Source organism: Ischnura elegans, chromosome 2 (assembly GCF_921293095.1).
Source record: "Ischnura elegans chromosome 2, ioIscEleg1.1, whole genome shotgun sequence".
In the NCBI taxonomy this organism is placed as follows: domain Eukaryota; kingdom Metazoa; phylum Arthropoda; class Insecta; order Odonata; family Coenagrionidae; genus Ischnura; species Ischnura elegans.
Window position 1 is genome coordinate 54,660,233 of NC_060247.1, and position 20,977 is coordinate 54,681,209.

General features: G+C 36.7%; 1 protein-coding gene across 8 annotated transcripts in view; it reads right to left on the reverse strand.

Moving 5' to 3' along the window:
* LOC124153749 (HMG box transcription factor BBX) overlaps positions 1-20,403 on the reverse strand; it is a 42,011-nt gene extending 21,608 nt beyond the window's left edge. For 2 of the 8 annotated variants that reach the window (XM_046527099.1, XM_046527098.1), the window contains exons 1-8: positions 19,934-20,380; positions 19,714-19,810; positions 18,406-18,715; positions 17,931-18,257; positions 7,559-7,715; positions 6,304-6,485; positions 4,340-5,277; positions 1,271-1,543 (exon numbers count right to left, since the gene is read on the reverse strand). In XM_046527099.1, coding sequence (XP_046383055.1) covers positions 1,271-1,543; positions 4,340-5,277; positions 6,304-6,485; positions 7,559-7,715; positions 17,931-18,257; positions 18,406-18,420 — 1,892 coding nt within the window. In that variant the 5' untranslated portion in view covers positions 18,421-18,715; positions 19,714-19,810; positions 19,934-20,380. Of the gene's footprint in view, positions 1-1,270; positions 1,544-4,339; positions 5,278-6,303; positions 6,486-7,558; positions 7,716-17,930; positions 18,258-18,405; positions 18,716-19,325; positions 19,504-19,531; positions 19,680-19,713; positions 19,811-19,933 lie in introns of those variants that run through there. The other 6 variants (XM_046527092.1, XM_046527097.1, XM_046527096.1 and 3 more) reach the window with 6 other exon arrangements.
* Positions 20,404-20,977: the final 574 nt, after the last annotated feature.

Consider the following 20,977-nt stretch of genomic DNA (forward strand, 5'->3'; position numbering starts at 1 on the left):
GACAAGCACCACGTGAGGCAAGTCAAGAACGAAGACGAAACTAAGAACAATAGGAAAGTAAAAGAGTTAGCATGGAAAAGGGGAATGGAGAGTAGTGGCAATTAAATCCCTGAATTAATAAACAATTTTAAGTATTGAAAAAAATTCTTCGATTCCTCTCAACAACCTTCAACAATAAATTTTAGAATAAAATGTTGCAATCTATCATTGGAAAGAAAAAAAACTTAGCAGTAAGCATAAGATTCCTGAGACAGTCATCCAACTGAAAAATTTGACTTAAATGTTTTCCTAGCAAGAATCATAGAGCGAGATCATTCCTTTTAAACATTTTATGTTTGAGGTTTCCACAGTATTTGTAAGCAACAGCTAACACGGTTTTCCTCATCATCAAATTCTTAATTTCATCATTCTTCCAAATGATAAAAGATAGAGTAGGCTGTAGTTGTTACATTTGTGAGTCCTCTATTCAAGAAAAATGAACACACTGGTTGCTCCTGTGAATATACCACCTGAATATCACCTCTGTATTACTCTTCCCTATAGATGAGTCATCACTTTTCTAGTCCTAACAAATTTCTGTACCTGAGGTTTCACTGCAACAAATATTTCAAACAAGGAAGATACTCAAAGGCTCCCACTAGCGATTCAGCAAGCTGCTAGCCCAACAATTACAATACCTAATGAATTATATTAACCATTCTAAATTCTGTGCAATGGGCAATGGCGTAGCCAGGGGGAAGGTCCAGGAGATCCGGACCTTCCCTAAAATATAAAAAACAATTACTTTGCTTCAAAAAAGAAAACAAAATCCTGAAAATGATGAATTTACAAAAGATTTTGACAAATGAAGTTTTTTTATTATGAAAAGTGTTGAAATTAGTTTAAAACCCTCTACTTAGTACTCTGTTGTTCAAAAATTTTCTCCCTAATTTTAGACCCCCTCCCAAATGAAATTCCTGGCTACGTCACTCTGCAATAGAGACTAATAATAATAATGAAACTTGCTACCAATACCGTGTAAAGGCCAAATTATGGATGAAATATAAAGTAGTACCATTTCAGTCATTTCATAAGTAATGAATAACTTAGTCTCATATCAAGTAAAATGATTTAAATAGGGAAAACAAGTTTGTCTGAACACTTCAGCATTAAATTTTTTTAAATAAACTACGTAGCCAAATTACACCCATTTCATAGAATTTTCTCATTCCTCCATAAATTTTATAGAATTCATATTACTATTCGAAAATAAAATTTTTAAAAAATTCACCTCTCTCTGGCAGTGTCATTGGAGCCATATAATGAATTCTGAGGGGCCTCATCTTCCATTTCAATAAATTCTTCCTTTATTTGTTTCTCGTCCACCAGACTCTGGGATTCTGCAGGCAAATCCATCATTCCCATGGCAGGTAAAGTAGAATTGTGGTCATCAGGTTCCCTAGAACCTCTGCTGCCCTCCGAAAAAGCAGAATCAGTTTTCTCACTAGCTGAGGAAGATGATTCAGAATCTCTTCTTTCCTTGACAGGCATGGGGTACCCAAAGCTGCTCATGAAATCAAAAAGAATGTTTTCTTGATCTATATTCTCATATGGAAGAAAAGAGGAAGCTCTATAAAGCAAATGCTCTCAAGAACAGACAAAACACTGGTGATATACAACTCTCATAGCTGGCAAAGATGATTGACTGATCACTCCACAGGCATTTATGAGGGTATTTTTTTGTGAGAAACAAAAATATTTTGATGAGATAGCAATGAAGGATCATAGTGTGATCACTCCTTTGCTAAAGATCATACTCACTTTCAATTACAATTTATTTAATGTTGTACGCGTGTGCTGCAATAAAAGAAGTTGAAATTTTAAACTTAGGCCCTTACTATTGATAGGAGTAGTTTATTGGATGTTAATGTAGAGTATATAACTGCCTCAATTTTTTGGATGCACCAGTAAACTTGTACCTTCCTTTACAGAGATTAGAAGAAAGAGATACTACCTATGCAATGAAGATGGGTATGTGAGAAGATACAATGTACTTAAGGACAGGGATCTAACGTTATCAAGTAAGTGATTTTCTTCAAATTAAGCCCTCCTCAGTTCCTTGTGCATCAACAATTTCCAATCCAGATCTCATTAAGACTCCATGGCAACATTTAGAGATGGGGAATGATTGAGTAAAAGTAACTTGGTTACCTTTAACGCTAACACTTACGCCATTTTCTATTTGTGATCATTACATTTGAAAAAAATGTAACTATTACTTGCAAGGTACTCATTTCTTTCCGCATGATAATAGTTACCTTTCTTATTATGATTGCAGCGAAAGGTGTGTGCCAAGAACTTTGCGTGAACTAATTTATTCCAACATGCCAAAATCTGCCTAAGTACAGACCAAAAGCAATGTGTTAATCTTGTATTCTAAGGAAACATTCCATCATTCATTTCACATGAATCTTGTTGGCAGTTTTCAAAATGTTTTACAAAAAGTAACCGTAACTGTACTTGTAACAGCAACTACTAACTTTTTGACATTCTAACTGATAGAAATTTTAAAAAGTAACTGTAACTGAGTCCAGTTGATTTATAATTTGGTTATGGATTTTGACGGAACATGAGATTCCATTGATAAAATTCATTTCTAAATTACCTGAGAGGTTTCAAACAAACAGCTATATCAGGTTTACCTACCAAAATCCAAGCAAGAATTTTCAAGACAAATAACAAGATACAACATACGCCATCTTACCAGCTGGTAGGAATGGGTTGATCAAGGTTCCCTTCAAGGACCCTTGCTGTAAGTGAAGAACTTCCGTTTATCCTCACATGGAAATATTTTTTTAAGTATGCTGGTGATAGGACTCATCTTCAAAAAAAAATGATGGCAATATCACAGTTAGTGTTCAACATAAGGTTTATAATATGGAGTATTGGTACTGTGATTATAGAAAGCAATGAGAATTAAAAGCCAAGCTGTTATTGGTGTTTTTGAGTGAAACAAATCTATCTAATCTACTAACTGCAGTGTAAATAGATAAAAACACCAATTCCATGCATATATTTTTAGTTCTGGAAACATGAACTGGGACTTGTAAAATAATTTAATCTCCAGAGCCTCTGGCAACTACTCAAATGTTAAATAATGTAGATGAATTATGCATCGAATGTGGAACTGGCAGTGGCAATTTGCTACACTTATTAGAACAAATATAAAATAGAAGAATATAGAATAGAAGATAAAGGAGAAGAGGAGAGTTAAATGACTCCTATCTAAACACTCCCTCTAAAAATTCTTGCAGAGCAAGGTAGCAAAGGGAAACGTTCTATATCCCTCTACCATACATTCAGTGGCATATGGGGTGAGCTCTACCCTCAACAATCCAAACCAACCTTTTGTATGAAGCAGTACAGGAGTGAAAGCACAGCATAACCATGCAATGACTATCAAAGACTTATAGGACTGCCCTACCACTGGTGTCATGGTGTCAGAATGCCGTTCTGGCACTGGTTAACAAAAGACATAATAGTACTATAACACTTAACATAGACAAAGAAGTCAAATAACACTTTTAACAATTGTAACAACTTTATTGTAAAATTGCTATTGTTGTTAATTGTTATTACACTTTTATCAATTGTAGCAATTGATAAAAGTGTAATAACAATTAACAACAATAACAATTTTATCAATAATGTTGCCTCAAAATTTTTAACATACCTTCGTAACCAAAACAATTTTTTATAATAAAATGTAAAGAATAACTTGGGATAAAAAACGCAGGGTGTAACATTTCACTTCTAAAAAAGTTAAGGAAAGTGTGCTCCAGCACTGGTAATTTTGCCATGACGTCACTGTGCCCTAAATGAAGTAGATACGACAATCAGCAAAACTAAAGGACAGTTCATAAAAGGAGAAAAATTTTTCTGTAACTTTTATAATGAGGAGAGAAAATACTCTTAAGCAGGGGTCTCCAAAATGCTGCCTGCGGGCCGGATCCAGCCCGCGGAGGGCTTTCATCCGGCCCGCACACTCGTTTCAAGTAGCGCCCGATTCTCGCTCATTGAACTCTGTGAGCCGCTGCTAGGAGCATTGCAGCACTGTACTGCACGTCAAAGTCACCTTCAACTGTTCGTAAATAAGAAATACGCCACCGGATTCTTCAGTAGACATTGGTATCGAATATTTCAGTCATCGGCAAATTTGCTATCCAGCCCGCAGGGCGATTCAGATCTTGGAGTGTGGCCCTGGTGGCCTAGTAAATTGGAGACCCCTGCTCTAAAGGGGAAATACATACATCTTCAAACTTTATACTGAGAGTGAAGATCAATAAAAATAACTTCTTACCAGTCACTGCCAGACATAGGTCTCCTAGTTCTCTTGCCACGCGCAATCCTCCCCTCGTTCATAAACTCTTGGTACCTCTTCCCCTTGCACGCCCTGAGTGACTTCCTCCTCGTCTCTCCCTGAGGAGTGCTCCAAGAGGAGGGAGAGGGTTGGTTGTGCTGTGGTCCCCTTCCCCCACTACCCTGCTCCCTGACCACTTTACGGAGTGCACCCTGAGACATGGAGCCCACTCGACAGTTTACAACACTAGTGGCATCATCTACACTGCAACCCGCATTACATCTCTCCTCAGAACCGCCTTCCTCTTCGTCAGCGATCCTCATTACCCTGCTTACGGACGCACTCTCCCCAAAGGACGAATTCAGATCATCCCGGCTGGAGATGGCACTGTCAGCTTCGCTCATTCTATCACAGTTATAAGAGTCACAAGGTGCACTTTCTAATGGTGCCGGGTCAATTTGGGATGATGAATGCAACTGCCTGTAATCACTAACTTGGTTCGACAGAGCATTCAAGTTTGTCCCCTCCACCTGTGGCTCGCCCATTCCGTCACCGACGTATGGATCACCCCCACTGTCTTCATAATCAGATACAAGGTTCCAAGAATCAGTAGAGCCCCCTTTCACTCTTGCACCCGAGTAAAGTCTATCGACTACACAATCAATGACTTGCTGCTGGGATGTTTTTATTGTGGTTTCCACACCCCTAGCAGCAGTGTGAGGTATGTTAGATGGTTGTATGGGTTCATCGCTGCCCGTTTGTTTCCCTTTGGTTTGACCCAGTTTGCTCGCATGACTACGCAACTTAGTGAAGGGAGATGCAAATGTTGAGGAGGGTAATTTATTATTGTCCCCTTGCTGCACTTCGTCATTGCTGGGTGATGTTGTGGCAGTATCTTTGGATGGTGATGCAATTGACACAGGGACTTTTTGTGGTATCTAAAAGAAGGAGAAAGAAACTATTACTCACAATATATAGTCACCACAAAAGTACTATGCAAATCTACAATAAGTCAGCTGATGACCTCAAAAACATAGAAAAGAGAGCACTTTCAGACTGGAAGTTAGATAAAAACTGATAAATAACCTGCATTTTTTATCAGAGTACTTAAAGTGATTCCAGAACATTATACAAAACTTTTTAACAAAATTTGCATTTTATATTGAACATTATGATCAATTTTTTATTCCACATTCTGAATTATATTTGTCCTGACTGAACTTATGTCAAATAAGTAATAGTAAGTAAAAGTATGTAACACATGAACATGATGATAATTTCTCCTTGAATCAAATGTTCTTGACTTGCTTCATCCCTATGTGTACATCTACAGGATAAATAGTTTTATTTATATACATATTTTAAAAAATTAATTTTGCTGCGCAAAAAATTCTCTTCATTTACAGCAGTCTCCTGATTATCCAGCAGCGGTTTATCCGGGTTGCGGATTATCCATGCATGATTTTTTACTCTCGCTCAATTTTTTCCGCAATCTTTATAAAAAAATAAAAACGGATGCAAAAATCATTGGAATTACTGCATCAATGCTAGGATAAACAGGGCTCATTATTTCTGTTAGAATCCCCTTCATAAAATGGAAGTGATCGTGCATTTGCTGCATTCACGGGAGCACCGTGTTCCTGTTCTCCAAGCCTCGCAGTGCACGACCGCACTCTGCTAAAAAGATTGGGAACTTGCAAAGAAAGCTCTCATTGAGTCCAGGAAGCACTCTAAAATAACAGAATAACTGCATGAATAATAATATATTGCATGTTTTTTGGTAAATTATGAGAATAACAAGACATTTAAGGGTAAGTTTGGGTTATCCGTGTTTTCGGATTATTCATGCTGTCTCTCTCCATCATTAGCCCAGATAATCGGGAGTGTACTCTGTAAACCATGGGCCAAAGCTTAACAGACATCACCTAAAAGACAATTCTCAAATGATCAGGCTAGAAGATTACCTCAGTAAATTTTTGGACATTATCAGAGGCAGCTTCAAAATCAGGCGAATCACCCCCACAAGCCTGGTTGGCCAGAGCTGCCTCCAAATACCTTTTCTTTGGAGGTTTAGGAATGTGTGGGGAGGTTGGTGTAGTTGGTGGAGAAGATAGGAGACTGCTGAGACCTCCCATTTGAGTTTCATCTGAAACAATAAATGACCACCAATGTTAATACTTAATAGCACCAAAACTCACAAATAAATCACATTTGTCTAACAAAACTGCACCTTCTATAACTGCCATTACATAAATACATTTAGCACAACCCATAGGTTGGCCAAAAGGATATATTTTCATGATTTTTTTAAATTCTTTAACCTGAAAACTACTAGATTCAACAAAGTATAGGTAGGAGCAAGACACCAACTGGAAGCACATACAACAAGAAGAACTATACAGCAGGTTTTTTACAATTGCCATTGTTTTCCTGCACTCAGCTTCCATTCCTCTCTGTCATGATATTCTACTTCTCTCATTCCTCTTGTTTCCAATGCTCTCTGTATTCCTTGTCTCCAATTCACTCTTGGTCTTCCTTTCTCAGTTTTTCTGGAGGTCTCCATTCCAATATTTGCTCGGGCCATCTTGTGTCATCTATTCTATTAAAGTGGCCAAACCGAAGTAGTTGCCCTTTTACCTCGTGGGCCATATTTTTTTTCAATTCCATCATCTCCATTATTGAATAATTTCTATCTTTAACAAGTCTACTCTTTCTGCAACTCCTTCTCACATAATCTCTCTCAGTTGTCAATAAACTATTTCTTTTTTTTCCTTAATGTCCCATACCTCTGCTCCACATGTAATCAGGCTTTCTATCAAAATTCACTAACTCTTGGTTAACTATGTGGTATTCCATTATTTCCTGGATGTAGACAGTTACTTATACCAGGATGTAGACAGTTACTTATACCACTTATTTTAAAAAAATAAGTGGTATAAGTAACTGTCTACATCCAGGAAAAAGGCATTCTATCGTTGTTTTTTATATTCACACTCTCGTATTTCTTCCCACAAAATAGAATTTAGAGTTAGACTTGTGATAGCAATGAATTAAAGGAATTCCATCAATGGAAAGAAACAGTAAGTTCTCAGTCACCATAAAGAGTTAACAGTTTCCCTTTCAATCAATTCACATGTTACACACAGAATAAAAGCATTTGAGAGAGCAACATTAAGGCAACTGAGCTTTAAACATACAAGTAAACATGACAAAACTAACCTGCAAGTTTTCCAGGAGTGATTATTCCACAAGAAACCTGGCAATCCAGTTTCAAGGGCTTCTGATTTGATGGACGAGTCATTAGTGTGCGTAGCGGAGGAGCAGGAAGTTTATACCACTTGAAATCGGGATTTGCCCTCAGAAATGCCTCTTTATACTGAAAATAAAGAGCAGTAAATAATTAAGTACTTCCACAATCTATTCACAGACATGATTATGCGTATGAAAAATGGTTCATTAAAAAAATAGTTCATTTGATCAGAAAGTTAATTTCCCTCAGTATCCTTTCCATACCATGCTCATAAGTTCTATCTAAAATAAACTCTGTGGAGAGCACAAAGATTTTTAAGGATAAAAGAAAACCAAAACAGTGAATTAGGCTAAGAGTATTATATTTGAAGAGAGATTTACACCTAAAAGGAGATAAATGAAGGATAAGAATCAGCTAGGAAAAGAATACTGGCCAGTAAGATACCTTCATGAATTCAGGAAAAAGAACAGCTTTAACTATGCTCATTAACTTAACACCATCAAAGGCTCTTAGGCAAGGGAATATCCTCTGGCAATACTGAAAAAGGTATGACTATTGACACTATAGAGGGGATTTCTAGGATATTTGTGGCAAGTCTTGAATGTGAATGCAAACTTAGCAAAGCAGAAAATATACCAGCCATTCTAAATCACCTGAAGGTCCAACAAGGTTCAACAGAGGGTCCTCCACACTCAAAACCTGCTGAGCTCTATGGTCATGCAATCCTTAACAGGTTGACCACCATAAGGACTTACGGTGAAAAATCACGCCTTGGCGTACCACGCCATACCACTTAGCTTAATTGCACATAAATACACCTCAAAGCGTTAACTCTTTCTTTGCTTTCCATGCTTAATATTTAAATATGTTACAGAATTCCATGGGTGTAACATATTTTACTATTTTTTTACATTCTACCAACAGTAATAACTTAGCAATGAAACTGATTATTTCTCACTGTTTAACGCATGCTATTATTGACAGTTAATTGCATCGTTAGAGTGGATAGATACCTGACACAGGCTGTAACGAGGAGAAAAAAATCCATATCTTACAGAGGAATCTAAGAGAGAGATTCACAAATGACATTTATATTAAAAATATATATGAAGAACAGCTGCGTATGAAAGTCTAAATTGCTCATAAGAGAGGCATTAAAAAAAAAAAACTTTTCTGGTGTTAAATAGCCGAATAACATCAGACGTTGGGTTGATAAACATTAAGTCTGGCTCATTCTACAAGTGGACAGCAGATATTGTCCTGCACACGGATAAGCAAGTAAAGGCCCGTGACAGAATTGGCTTGAAATTACTATGACAAGCTGCACAAACCAAACTAAATGTCCGATAAACAGTATTTTCTAACTTGACCAAAAACCGCAGCTTCATAATAACGAAGTTTGTAAGAATGTTTCTTTTAGAAATGAAATTGGTGAAAGATGGATCTGATATGACAATAGCATCTTATCATTTATATAAAAATAAGCATTGATTGTGCTCTCTAGAATTTTTTGCAACTAAGGAGGTATATTTCTTACAAAATATTATCTTAAAATATTCTTGTTTTCCTTAGAAGTCATCTGCTTGAAAAAAAATTCCTAACAATTTTCCACTGCCAAGCTCTTGCCCTATGATTTCATTTCAATTTCTTCACTTCACATCGGATTACTTGAAACTTTGTTCATACTGTGCCCAAAGTGAGAGTTCTCTGCAGTTGTCTCGGTTCGATTTGTGGAGGTATTCAGGCCACCTCGGGGTGTCTCCTTGGTATGATAAATGGAGGTTTCAAGTGATAAAGAGGTTCACTATATTGAGGTTTGCCTATAAATTTACATGTAAATGTGATGGGACTATAGGGGTGGTATGAAGTATGGAGGTTTATGATGTATAGAGGTTCACTACATAGAGGTTTTATTGTACGAACAACCTCATTACAAACTTCTCGTTTTTACGAAGCAAATCGTAGGCCCTCACGAAAATGATAATCCAGTCCATTGTAAAAGAAACGTTATTATGAAATTTTCACTATAGGGTTATTTCCTTCTTCAAAAACAATGAAAGGCATTGATTGCGATTCGTTACCCACCATTAGTGTATTCATAATATACAAATTATTTGGTTTTAGAAATCCCAGTTTAGACAAATGTAAATGGTCAATATCAACCTCATTTGAAGAAGGCCAGATTGACACCCATGCGATGCCACTACATGTGACGTCACAGGGACCTAGTTTCTATACGAGTAGATAAGATATTTACATCGTCTGAGATTACCGATGCATTCATGAGGTACAGAGCTCAGGGAAACATCTCTTAATAATCACCTATTAAAATTACCTAAGGTTGGAAAGTTTCCTTCGTTTGATAGGGTATAAATAATCTTTATTTAAGCCAAGCGCTACTTCCTAGCAGGGTACTCTAGGCTACTGCCATGCTCGGCAGCAAGCAGCCTGCATCAAAGCGGCGTTTATAGCCTCGCACCCAGGTGGCCTCACACAGCAGCAGCCAGATGTCACATGGGCTTTTCCCAGCATTCATATTTAGCCATCGCATTTTCGTGTGCTTGAGAATTTTCACTTTTCATTTAATCGCGAAAAATAGATATCATTATTTAAAAATCTCAAAGTGTGAAATATGTACTCCAGGAGTAATAATCTTTCTATTTTGCCATTAAAGCTGTCTCAAGAATAAACTAGATTATCAACCTTTACTGACTGTTCATCACTTTACAAAGAAAAACAAGAGCTCAGTAATCATTAACCGATTATTGGTAAATTGATTATCGGCTAACCACAATCATATACCTACTCCACACGTTAAAGCATCACAGTGTTGCACATCATATTTTATCCTACATAAGTGTACCGAGAATTTATCATAGGTCTCTTAACGAAGGAGCCAGACATCCAGTATCTATCCAGAGTCAACTGAATTAGGAATGAAAAGTATTGCCAAATAATTTCTTGGAAGGAGAACTACTGATCCCCTCGTCTATGCCTTAGCCAATATTTTGAGGTATTGAATAAGATTCTCAGAGGAAAAATAATACTCAGTAAACAGCAGCATCGGTAGAGTTAAGGTAGGGCCAGAATGGAGAAGCTGTCCCCTGAAAACAGATTCGTAATTATTGGTGATAAATTTCATTGCTAATCAAATTGAGAGGAGGATAGATGCAATAAGATCACCCTCCCTTAACCACCAGGAAGACTTCAAATAAATTCCGGAAAAGCCCATGCTAAGGAGAATGTGATATAATCTTGAGAATTCTCATATTTCATACTCAGAACCGTCACATAAAGCTGGAGTAGCTATTGAAATGTTTTCCTTCCTCAAAAAGGGATTGTGAGGAAGACAACAATTTTTTCTTATATCATAAAGCTCAAATTGAAACCTCAATGTTTCTGAACATTAAACTGTTAAAGCACCGATATAATTTAATGCTATCATTTGGTTCAAGTATCATAATTACTATAGCTCCACAATCCTAGAATTCCTTGGATGCGACTCTCTCTAAAATCTACACTCATCTAGGCTTTCAATGTATAAACTTGTGTTTTTTTCTTTAAAATCCTTGTTAGATGTAACTAATTTGAGGTCCAACTTTGACAATCTTCCCATTCATTTTTCCTCGTATAACTGTATTCATTAGACCATCATGCCGCATGATTTGACCTATTGAGTGGTTCCGTCTTCTTCTTGGGATGCTTTGAAGACTTCTCTTTCCTCCTAAACATCATATAAATCTAATTCCTTACTGCTCGCTTGGTTGATCCAATTTATCTTCATCATTGCTCTGTAGCACCAAATTTTGAATGCTTCCCTTCCTGACTAGCTGCAGTTAATGTCAATGCCACACTATCTTAAGGAGAAATCTCAATGCATAGCATTTGATAAATTTTTTCTTTACTTCTAGGCTCATAATATCAGCAGTAACCACATTCTTTTTTATTAGGAATTCCCTATTTACCTGTGCTATTCCACTAACCGTTTCAGTCTTCCTTCATCCATCAGTGATTACTCAGCTTCCAATATAAAAAAACCCTTGAGCCTCTTCAAGCTTTAGACTTATTGGTTTTATCTTGGTCTTGTCCTCGTCTCCCTTGCAGCATACTGATATTTTAGTTTATTTTTTTCTGATTTGCAACTCATATTATCCTCTCCATATTTTCCAGTAGTCTTCAGATTCCTCTGTGTCTTGGCTAAGACTGCTATGTCATCACCAAATCCCAGAATTTTAATTTTTCCCTGGGGGTATTCTCTCCTGAAGCCTTCTCGATTCAATTTAAAGGTTTTCAAAAGTTAATATTAAAATTACTATTATTAAAGGGAACAGAGCAAATTTTCTTACAATTGCCCTAGCCCTTTCTACCTCAAACCCTTGCCTGACTCCTACCCTATTTTCATTTCTTCACAGTTAGTTCCTGATTTAATACGTATAGCTGCTTGGTTTTTACATAGAATGTTTATATTTCTTCATTCACAGTGTATCTCCCCAATTTCCTTCGGAGTCCCAAGCTTTGATATCAAATCAACCCTATCAAAAGGCTTATCTAAGCTGACAAATGCAATGAACATAGGTTAACCCTTCCCCAACCTCTCATCTATGAGCAGCCAAAGGGCAATAATGCTTCCCTTTTACTCTTGCTTTTCCTGAATGAAAATTATTCATTCTGCACTCTTGTGCTCCTCCTTCTATTATTTAGTAGATTCTCAATGTCTTTGATGCACGTGTTTTCAGGCTTCTGATCCTAAAATTATGATTTTATGACCCTGACTAAGAGACATAAGGCATTACATTGAGTACATTTTGGAGATTTCCAGTACAGCAGAGCAAGTCTTCAGATCTGCATTTTGAATTAGCTCCGCAGGAATACCTTCAATTCCAGATGTCTTGAACAGCAGCTCTTTTAATACAATTCTAGTCTTAGGATTGAGCCACCTAAATCTACTTCACCTTCCTCTTCAATTACATACTTGGCAAAAAGATTTTTTTCCATTGTGTAACTCCTCCAGGCATTCTATTTACAATTTTTCTTTGTTTCAAACATCAGATCTCCATTTAAGTCATTCGGAATTGCATCTTCTAATTTGTTCCTTGAAGAGGCTCCTCACTATCCTATTAGCCACTCCCACTATTCCAGATACTGTAAGGTTATTTGTAAATCTTCGAATGCATTGTTAATCAAAATTTCTCTAGCTTTCTCTCTTTTTGATTAGTTTAATTCCATATTCCTTGGTGGTAAAGTTTTCTTTCTTCAGTCTTTGGATGCTTTCACAACTTCTTTTCTTAATGAGGTCTATTATTTCTCCCATGATGCATAACTTTTTCTCAATTACTTTACTCTCACAAAGACTTCTGTTTCCTGTATTCAACTTCTAATGTTTTTCAAACTATCTTTCGTTAATTTCTAAGTCATATTATCTTCTATTTGTGATTCGCTGCTCAATGAAATGATACAGTGATGGGTAAGATTCATCCTATTCTTCTATATGCCATATGTTTCACTTTTTTCTTAAATTTCTTGAAGTTTACATGGCAATTCATCATTATTAAATTATGCCAGTCAATATCTACCCCACTGTAGCTTTTGGAGTTCTTCATCTGGTTCTTAATTCTCTGCTTCACCAAAATAGAGTCACATGATATCTTCTTAAGTCCCTAGGTATTTTCCATATGTGTACTTACTCAACAGGTGATTCATAAACTGTGTTGGATACTATTTTCTTGTGCTCTGAGTCACACTCATTTCCATTCCAATTTCCTTTCCTCTTGGCAATGTCACATTCCTAATCCACACTTTTCCATTATTCTTGCATATTGACAAGTGTTTCAATGACATATGATAATTACTTTTTCTACACCTCTTTATTACTTTCAACTTCCCTTCATAGCCATCTTCTAACTCTTCATATTAATAGTGCACTGTAGGCAGGTAAACCTATGCAATTATGGTATCTCTAGCTACCTCCTTGTCTTCCTCATCACTATCTTTACAATGCACATCAAGAAGCACATATGATACAAATTCCAGAATTCTTTTTGAACAGTATTAGAACTTCAGCACTACTATTCAAATATACTTCATTTCACATTATTTTCATCTCTACCTCCAGGTTCTTCAGTCTTCTGCAGGTCCAAAGTCAACTCTCATTCTATGTTCCTAACCATAAAAAAAATTTATCATACTTGACTGATATACCACCTCAGGTAGTCCTCACTCAGGTATCAGAATGAAGGATTACTTTTGGAATATTTTAATTGAAACAGGTTCTATCACATCTGAATATAAAGCAGAATGAAATCAAAGAGTAGATAAGTATTCCTAGGGTAATGATGCGGTGGTTTCATATTGTTCTCCATTTCACACTACCACAACCATTGAAGCAAAGGCTCCTTTCTTACCCTCTTCCTCCCTTACCCCTACACCCTAATTTTCTGGATTAGGTGGCTTGCGTTGAATTACTGCTTGTTACCTTGATACGGACTTTGAAAGAGTTGAAACTGAAGCAATTGAAATTTTTTAAGAGAAATATTTGTTAAGTAAAATCATTCCCAAATATCATAATAAGGCTCTAAAAATTTAAGGCTGAGAATGTGTAGTACATTCATAAAAGTTAATTTTTCCACGCCTGCAGTGAAATGAGAGTTACTTTACTGACCAATGTGGCCTCCCCTTTCAGTCATATGCAGAGGAGCTACTACCTTCTCATCGGGGGATTCATAGCACACCTATTTGTAGAAGGCAGCTTCCTTTCATCATATGTCAAAACATCTTCAAAGATGTCTACATCATTTTAAAGTCCTACTTAGCCCAGAGATAGATCAATATCATCTCGGAATGACATCCCCTTTTATCCACCACCGCTTATTTAATGTATGAGCTAACTTATCCTGAAGCTAACCTCTACATACCACCATCCACAACACAAGCGGACCCACCATTTTCTTCACCTCTTTATTACTTCTACAATACCTTCATAGCTGTCTTCTAATTCTTCATCTTCTTGGCCATTTCACACAAGGCATGTAACTGCACAGGTTAGAACTGCATTAATTCCTCATTATGGTGTGCAATTGCATGAATGCAAGAACAAAAGTAGAACAGGCTATTTTGCCATCTCACATTCATGCATAGTAATTCACCGCTTTGCACAACACCATTTTGTCTACACCTTCGTACAAGTCAGATTGCGCAATTACATACCCTGTGTAATGAAGCATTAACAGTCAACTGCAGGCTAACATCCAATATTGTAATTTTTAATTTGCATCAAAAAATGGACTATTCTTTTTTTCTTTTACTTGAGCTCACCTATGTAACTACACACAAAAAGCTAAAGGGTAACAGCTAGAAAAGGCCTGAATATGGGATCAGATTGGTGAGGTGGCTACTTGAGGGTGTTACTTTCGTATTCTGTGGACCCAGGCTCAAAAAATGGTGGTGGTCAAGTTTTCATATAAAGCTCACTCGGTCCTGCTTGGAGAAGAACTCTGTCCATTGAATATTCCAGTCAATATTGATTTAAAAAATTTTCTCTGAAGAATTTTCATTGAGAACTTTACAGAACACTAATAGGAGTTTTAAAGTGGTTAAATAAAAATCAGTGTTGAATTGATATGGTATTCCAATGAGGTGACTGAAAGCTTAAGTCATTTGTGCCAAGAGGGAGTGAAAGATGTCGAGACAGACAGGGGCAGATACATGTAGTTGTTTTAAAGGGGGCGTATACTGCATATTGATCCAAGCCAGCACAGCATAAATTCTTTACAGATAGGGAAGAGAAAAAATGGGGAAAAGATATCACTAGAGAAATTACAGGGTAGGTATTTCCCTATCTTTCCGGTTCGCATAGAGCCTACTAGATCATTTATGGATCTAGCGCTTATAATGCAGTGAATTTAATTTTAAATTATATTCCGAGGACTCATGCGGTTGGAGAGCTAATTGATATTTTCTTTCCACAGTTCAAGAAACAATTATAACATACAATCAAGCATTTTAAATTCTCGAGGTGCACTATTGTGCGTGAAAGGCTGTTATTTTGTGAGTGCTAATGCTTTGATTTTAAGAAAGACTTTAGTCCCTTAGCAGTATTGAGGAATTACATTTTATCTTGATAATAGTGAAACTTTATAAGAATTCAGCTGCATGTAATAGGGATGTTTTAGGGGACGAGTTGTCCTAAATACCCTCTTTGAGACATTTCCCATCTGCTAACCAAAAGCTGTAAAGCAAGACTATTGATTCATACTATCAATATGATTGAAATCGCAAACACGAATGTTTATTATCCTAGTTGTCCCTTGTACCTTGAGTTGTATTAGTGAAACCAATTGAAAATGAAAAAGTATCTTGTACCATCGCATCCACATCTCACGCCCTGAAATTTACATAGACGGGTATTTTAAAAATTGGATCTGTATTTCAAGTGAGTATCATTGATTTCTCTTTCGTTGTTATTCTCCGCATATTAGTCTGGTTATCGAGGTTTTGATTCTGTAACCACGGAGTGTCGACTAGCATTTACTAATACATTATTACTGGATTGACGTATTACATAACAATATTTCTTTCCTTCTTCGTCAGTAATAAATGAAACGAGCATTATCAAATTACTTTCTAGCAGAACAACATAAAAGGTGGGTACATTGTCTCATTGGTGTAGGTACATTGTCATTATCTGGCATTGTTGTCCACCATCCTTTGCCGTCTATGATGGCTACTGCAGCATAAAATTTACCCATCTCATACCAAGATAAGTGCCTTATAAGTCATTTTTTAAATGTGGTCGCAACGCTTACCCCCCCCCCCCCCCGAGGTTTGTTTTGAGTGTGAAATAAGTTATATAACCTAAGTATTTTTAAGATTCGGTGAAAATTAGCGTTTCGATATAAGAACATATATTGTTACCTATTCCACAGCATTGGAAGTGAGTTTCATTCTTTTCTCGTTATTACGTTTAGCAGCTAATGTCATACTTTCCTTTGCAGAGGTGCTGAAAACAGAGGGGAACTAAGTGCCCTAAGTGGAGCTTACTACTGGAAGGAGCATGAGGGAATGGTTTCGCCTTCCTAGGGCGAGGGTGTCAAAAAATTGATTCTAAATTAAGGTGTAGAGGTCTCCAAATAAAGATAATTTGTTATGGAATTTAGAATTTATTTTGTATAAAAATGTGAAGAATCCTCATCCTCTTCAGAGAAAGCAACAAGAGCAAACTGTAGGCATGTTGATAATGTAGTACCGGTTTCAGGTAGCGGTAGTGTACTTTTAAAAAATCGCCGTTAGTTCGGCATCTGGGCACTACATAGTGCCCTTCTGGTTGTTAAGGAAATGATTTCTGTCGTATTTAGGAAATCATTCTCTTTGATGTCTCCAGATTTTCTCTAAATTTTCACCAAAATGTACAGATATATTTTCACTTAATGTGTAAGTTATCTCTGTTATATACAGAAAGTTCATGTATATTTTAGTTCTATTTACAACGTTGTGCAGGCTGGGGTAGTACACCAATCCTCTCTGCAATAATTCATTTGAAGTCTGATATGAGTTGACATGAGGCTTTTAAATAATCATCAATAATTTTTAAACATTGCTGAGTAAGGAGGTGACATGGAAACTTTATTGGAAAGCCATAAGGAGAACCATAATTTCAATTTTTCCGAAAATTATAGCAGAGGTCATCACCCTCCCCTCAGTCATCAACCACTGGGGAAATCACCATCAGCATGCTTTGAATGTAAGATGCCAAGCAGGCAGTGGCTTTTAATCACCTTCAAGAGAGAGAGTGCTTCTCCAAGCAGCATCAACGTGAGATTCGCTGAAAACTTGGCCGCCGCCACCATTATTAGAGCCGGTATCTGCAGGATATGAAAACTTAACCCTCAAATAGCCACCTCATCAATTTGATCCTCTGTCAGACCTTAAAAAGCTGTTACTGTATCTTTTAGAGTGTAGTTAGGTAGGCGAGCTCAAGAAAGAAGAAAAAAACTAGTCCTTGCTTTGATGAATGTACAAAATTAGCATACCTACCAGCTGTTTTCCAGGCATGTGTTCCGGAATTAGAATACTTCATGCATGACAAAGACAGGTTACAAGATTACTGGATATAATTGTGTAGATGAATTAATTTTTTTTTAATTTATAACTAACAGACAAGAAGTCTCACCTTTCACTGACTTGCGCTAAGTGTCAACCACTACTTCCAATACACAAATATTTATACAGTTTGAACAGCTTGATCCATGTATTACGAAATACAACTGGGTAATAACAGGGATGCCATCTCTGATCTGAATATTATCAATTTACTCACTCAATAAATAAGCGAGATCATTACTGTACCTGTTTAGCCAGTTCTGTGTACGATGCCTTCTCATTCGGCTCCAAATTTGCCCACCATTCACCAAGTATTTTAGTGATTTGCCGATTTTCCAATTGTGGATAACGCTCTCTGACAACCCCACGGTGACGTTTGCAGAAAATAAGAAAAGCATTCATGGGACGCCTGGCATGATGAGCTGGTTCAGAGCCTTTTTCACCACTGCTGCTCTCACCAGCTTCCTCCTCCTCTTCTTCACGTGTATCTCCCACATCCAATTCTTCTTTCTTTATTCCACATCCCTCTTCCAATGCAACAGTGGACGTGCTAGGGAAGTCTTCAAATTTCTGCTGGTAATTAATGATTAGAGAATTTGGTTGAGCAGTTTCTGAATAACTTTTGCTTTGATTAGAGGCAGCAAAAAATCAGAGCTAAATTTCATTATGCATGAATGAAATCAAGCTCAAAAGCATTTTATTATAGGCCTAAAAGACTTACCCTCAAGTGCTGCATATCTGGTAAAAGACTGAAAGACTCTTTATGACGACTTCCATGACCTTGGCATTATCCTCTTATTTAAGTGCCCAATTTATTAACAACTACAAGTTATTGCGTCAATTGTCGTAAGTAAATAATGTCTAAAATATTTATTCAAAAGGCTGGGAAGAGAATTATAGACTTTAGTCCTCCTTCACTTCATGTTTCAATGAAGTTCGAAGATCACGAAGTGTAAGTAAATTAATATTGTGCCAGCATTCTCTCATAAAACACCTAAAATCGACCAATCCTCGCAGGTGGACATGACGCACTGAAATAGAGACCAAGAAAAACATAGAGATATTGGAGTCTAAAAAATAGCATTTACGAGAGAAATATTAATAAGTTTTTCTCGCTCTCTCAAAATGCCATGTACACAAATCTCAACATAAACGATATCAAAAATTCATTGGTCACGTAGGTAAAACGAAGCACATCACGCTTGGCAATGGCAAAAATCGTAGATTAAGTGAAACACTTCCTAAATTCACACTTTGCAATTACTTGCTCCACATTAGAGGGTTCTCCATGTAAGATGGAAAATAACTCATCGCGCAAATATGACTTCTGAAATATTCGCTTAAGTGCAATATCCCAAACATCACAGAAAAAGAATGTACATACAATTAAAACTAATAATCCATCGGGTTCTCCGACCCTTCGGTCTACCATTCCATAATTAACAAAAAAGGAACATAATGATACGATGAAAGAATATTTCGTTCGTGATAATGAACTCGTAATTATCCCTTTACATATACCATATTCATGATAATGGTGAAAAACTATATCAAGTGCTCACTTTTACAATAACTAAGCGTGACCAGTTGAAGAAAAATTTCACTTAAACAATACATGGAATCACCGCTGATAGATATTACCTTCCGACCTACTTTTAAATATGTCTTCATATGCCAACGACCAGTCAACATGTAAGAACTTGTTGCCTAACATATGGTTGTAATCAACCTTCCATCTGAATATCTAAAAGTAACGAGCACGATTATACTCGATCAATTAGTCTATTCTAGAATTAACAAAGATATACACACACAATGATAATCCTTCTCAAGGTTACCCTGCTTACCGTTCAACAAACACTGGCGTACTACCTTTTTCACATACAAAAGTTTAAATGAAATTTCACAATCTCAGCAAAGAAAATAAATCCCATACCGGCAAACTAAAGTGACAAATCCACTGGTCACTGTCACTCTCAACAAAATGTTATACAGATAGATATATTGCTAAAACTTTATGGGTACTCACCGAGGAACTCCCCACATCCCCACAGTATCACATAATGATGTGACGTCAGGTTCGCAGTCAATCGACACTGAAAAGACTTGGCAACTCTTCCGAGAAACTATATCACACAAAATGCGGATACATTAAATTTATATCAGAGAAAAATGACATATTTCTTATCATTATCAGTATGTATTGTCAATATGCATCTTATTTAATATAGACCAAGTAAAATACGTACGAAGCTCTCTCCGCCAACTGTTTTCCGCGATCAGCTGGTGATCAAGGGTGCCACCCAATCAAGGAAGTTTCACTCTCACGTTTTGGGGCATTTGGGGTTTTAATTTCGCGACGAAAATAAGCTTCAGTGCGGCATCGATCTTGTGTTCGTTGATTTCATTTCAAGGGCCATTACTGACAAATGTCTCAGATCCTCGGGTTTAGTTTTCTGTTAATATTACTGCTGGTTATTTGATCTTTGCACAATAATATTTATCGATGCTTCGATGGCTCTTGATTTACTCTCTAAGTGGAACACGTGAACAGTAGTTACCGGGAGAGGGAAATGATACCATGATGAGTAATAAAACTTTGAGAATTGTTTGCTTAAACGACTGGACGTGCGTGTTTCAACAACCATATTCGTTGTCATGTAATGCGAAATATTTCAGCGGTAGGACCATTTATATATCGGTTTTTAAACCTTTTTACCTTGGTATTAGAATGGAATGCGGAGAAATTGCAATGAAAACCACTAATAATGTACAAAATAGTTACACGTTAGCAAGATGTATGGCCACAGTTATCATCCGCACTCAGAAATAAGCTCAGCTTTTAGTTCCTGTCAAAATAAAGTCGGTATATAGTATACGAGGTTCCACTCTCAGTTAAAATTAATTCGAGAGTCAACATGAGAATTGCGTAATGATAAAATACACCGAAATTTGACCTACTAATTCAACCTAGCCTTGTTACGATTTGTCAATAGCATAGGAGGCAATAGCCTCTCTTAAATTATTATATAAATCTTCGAGAATTTTTGTGGTGGAAGACCTTATTTTCTAATTTAGCCGAAATACGAAAATGCTTTCAGTCAAGGAATTCCAAAATGAAGGAATTAGGGCAAAACCTTTCTGGAGATAGATATATGAAATTTATATCGCGTGCTTAACAGTGTGTAATCTCTTGAGTTGACAGCACTTAACCGTCTTCATATCGTTTGCAACCCTCTTGTGAAGCAATTTAAAGTAGAGAGTACACTGGGACCTTTCTTCAACTTTCCAAA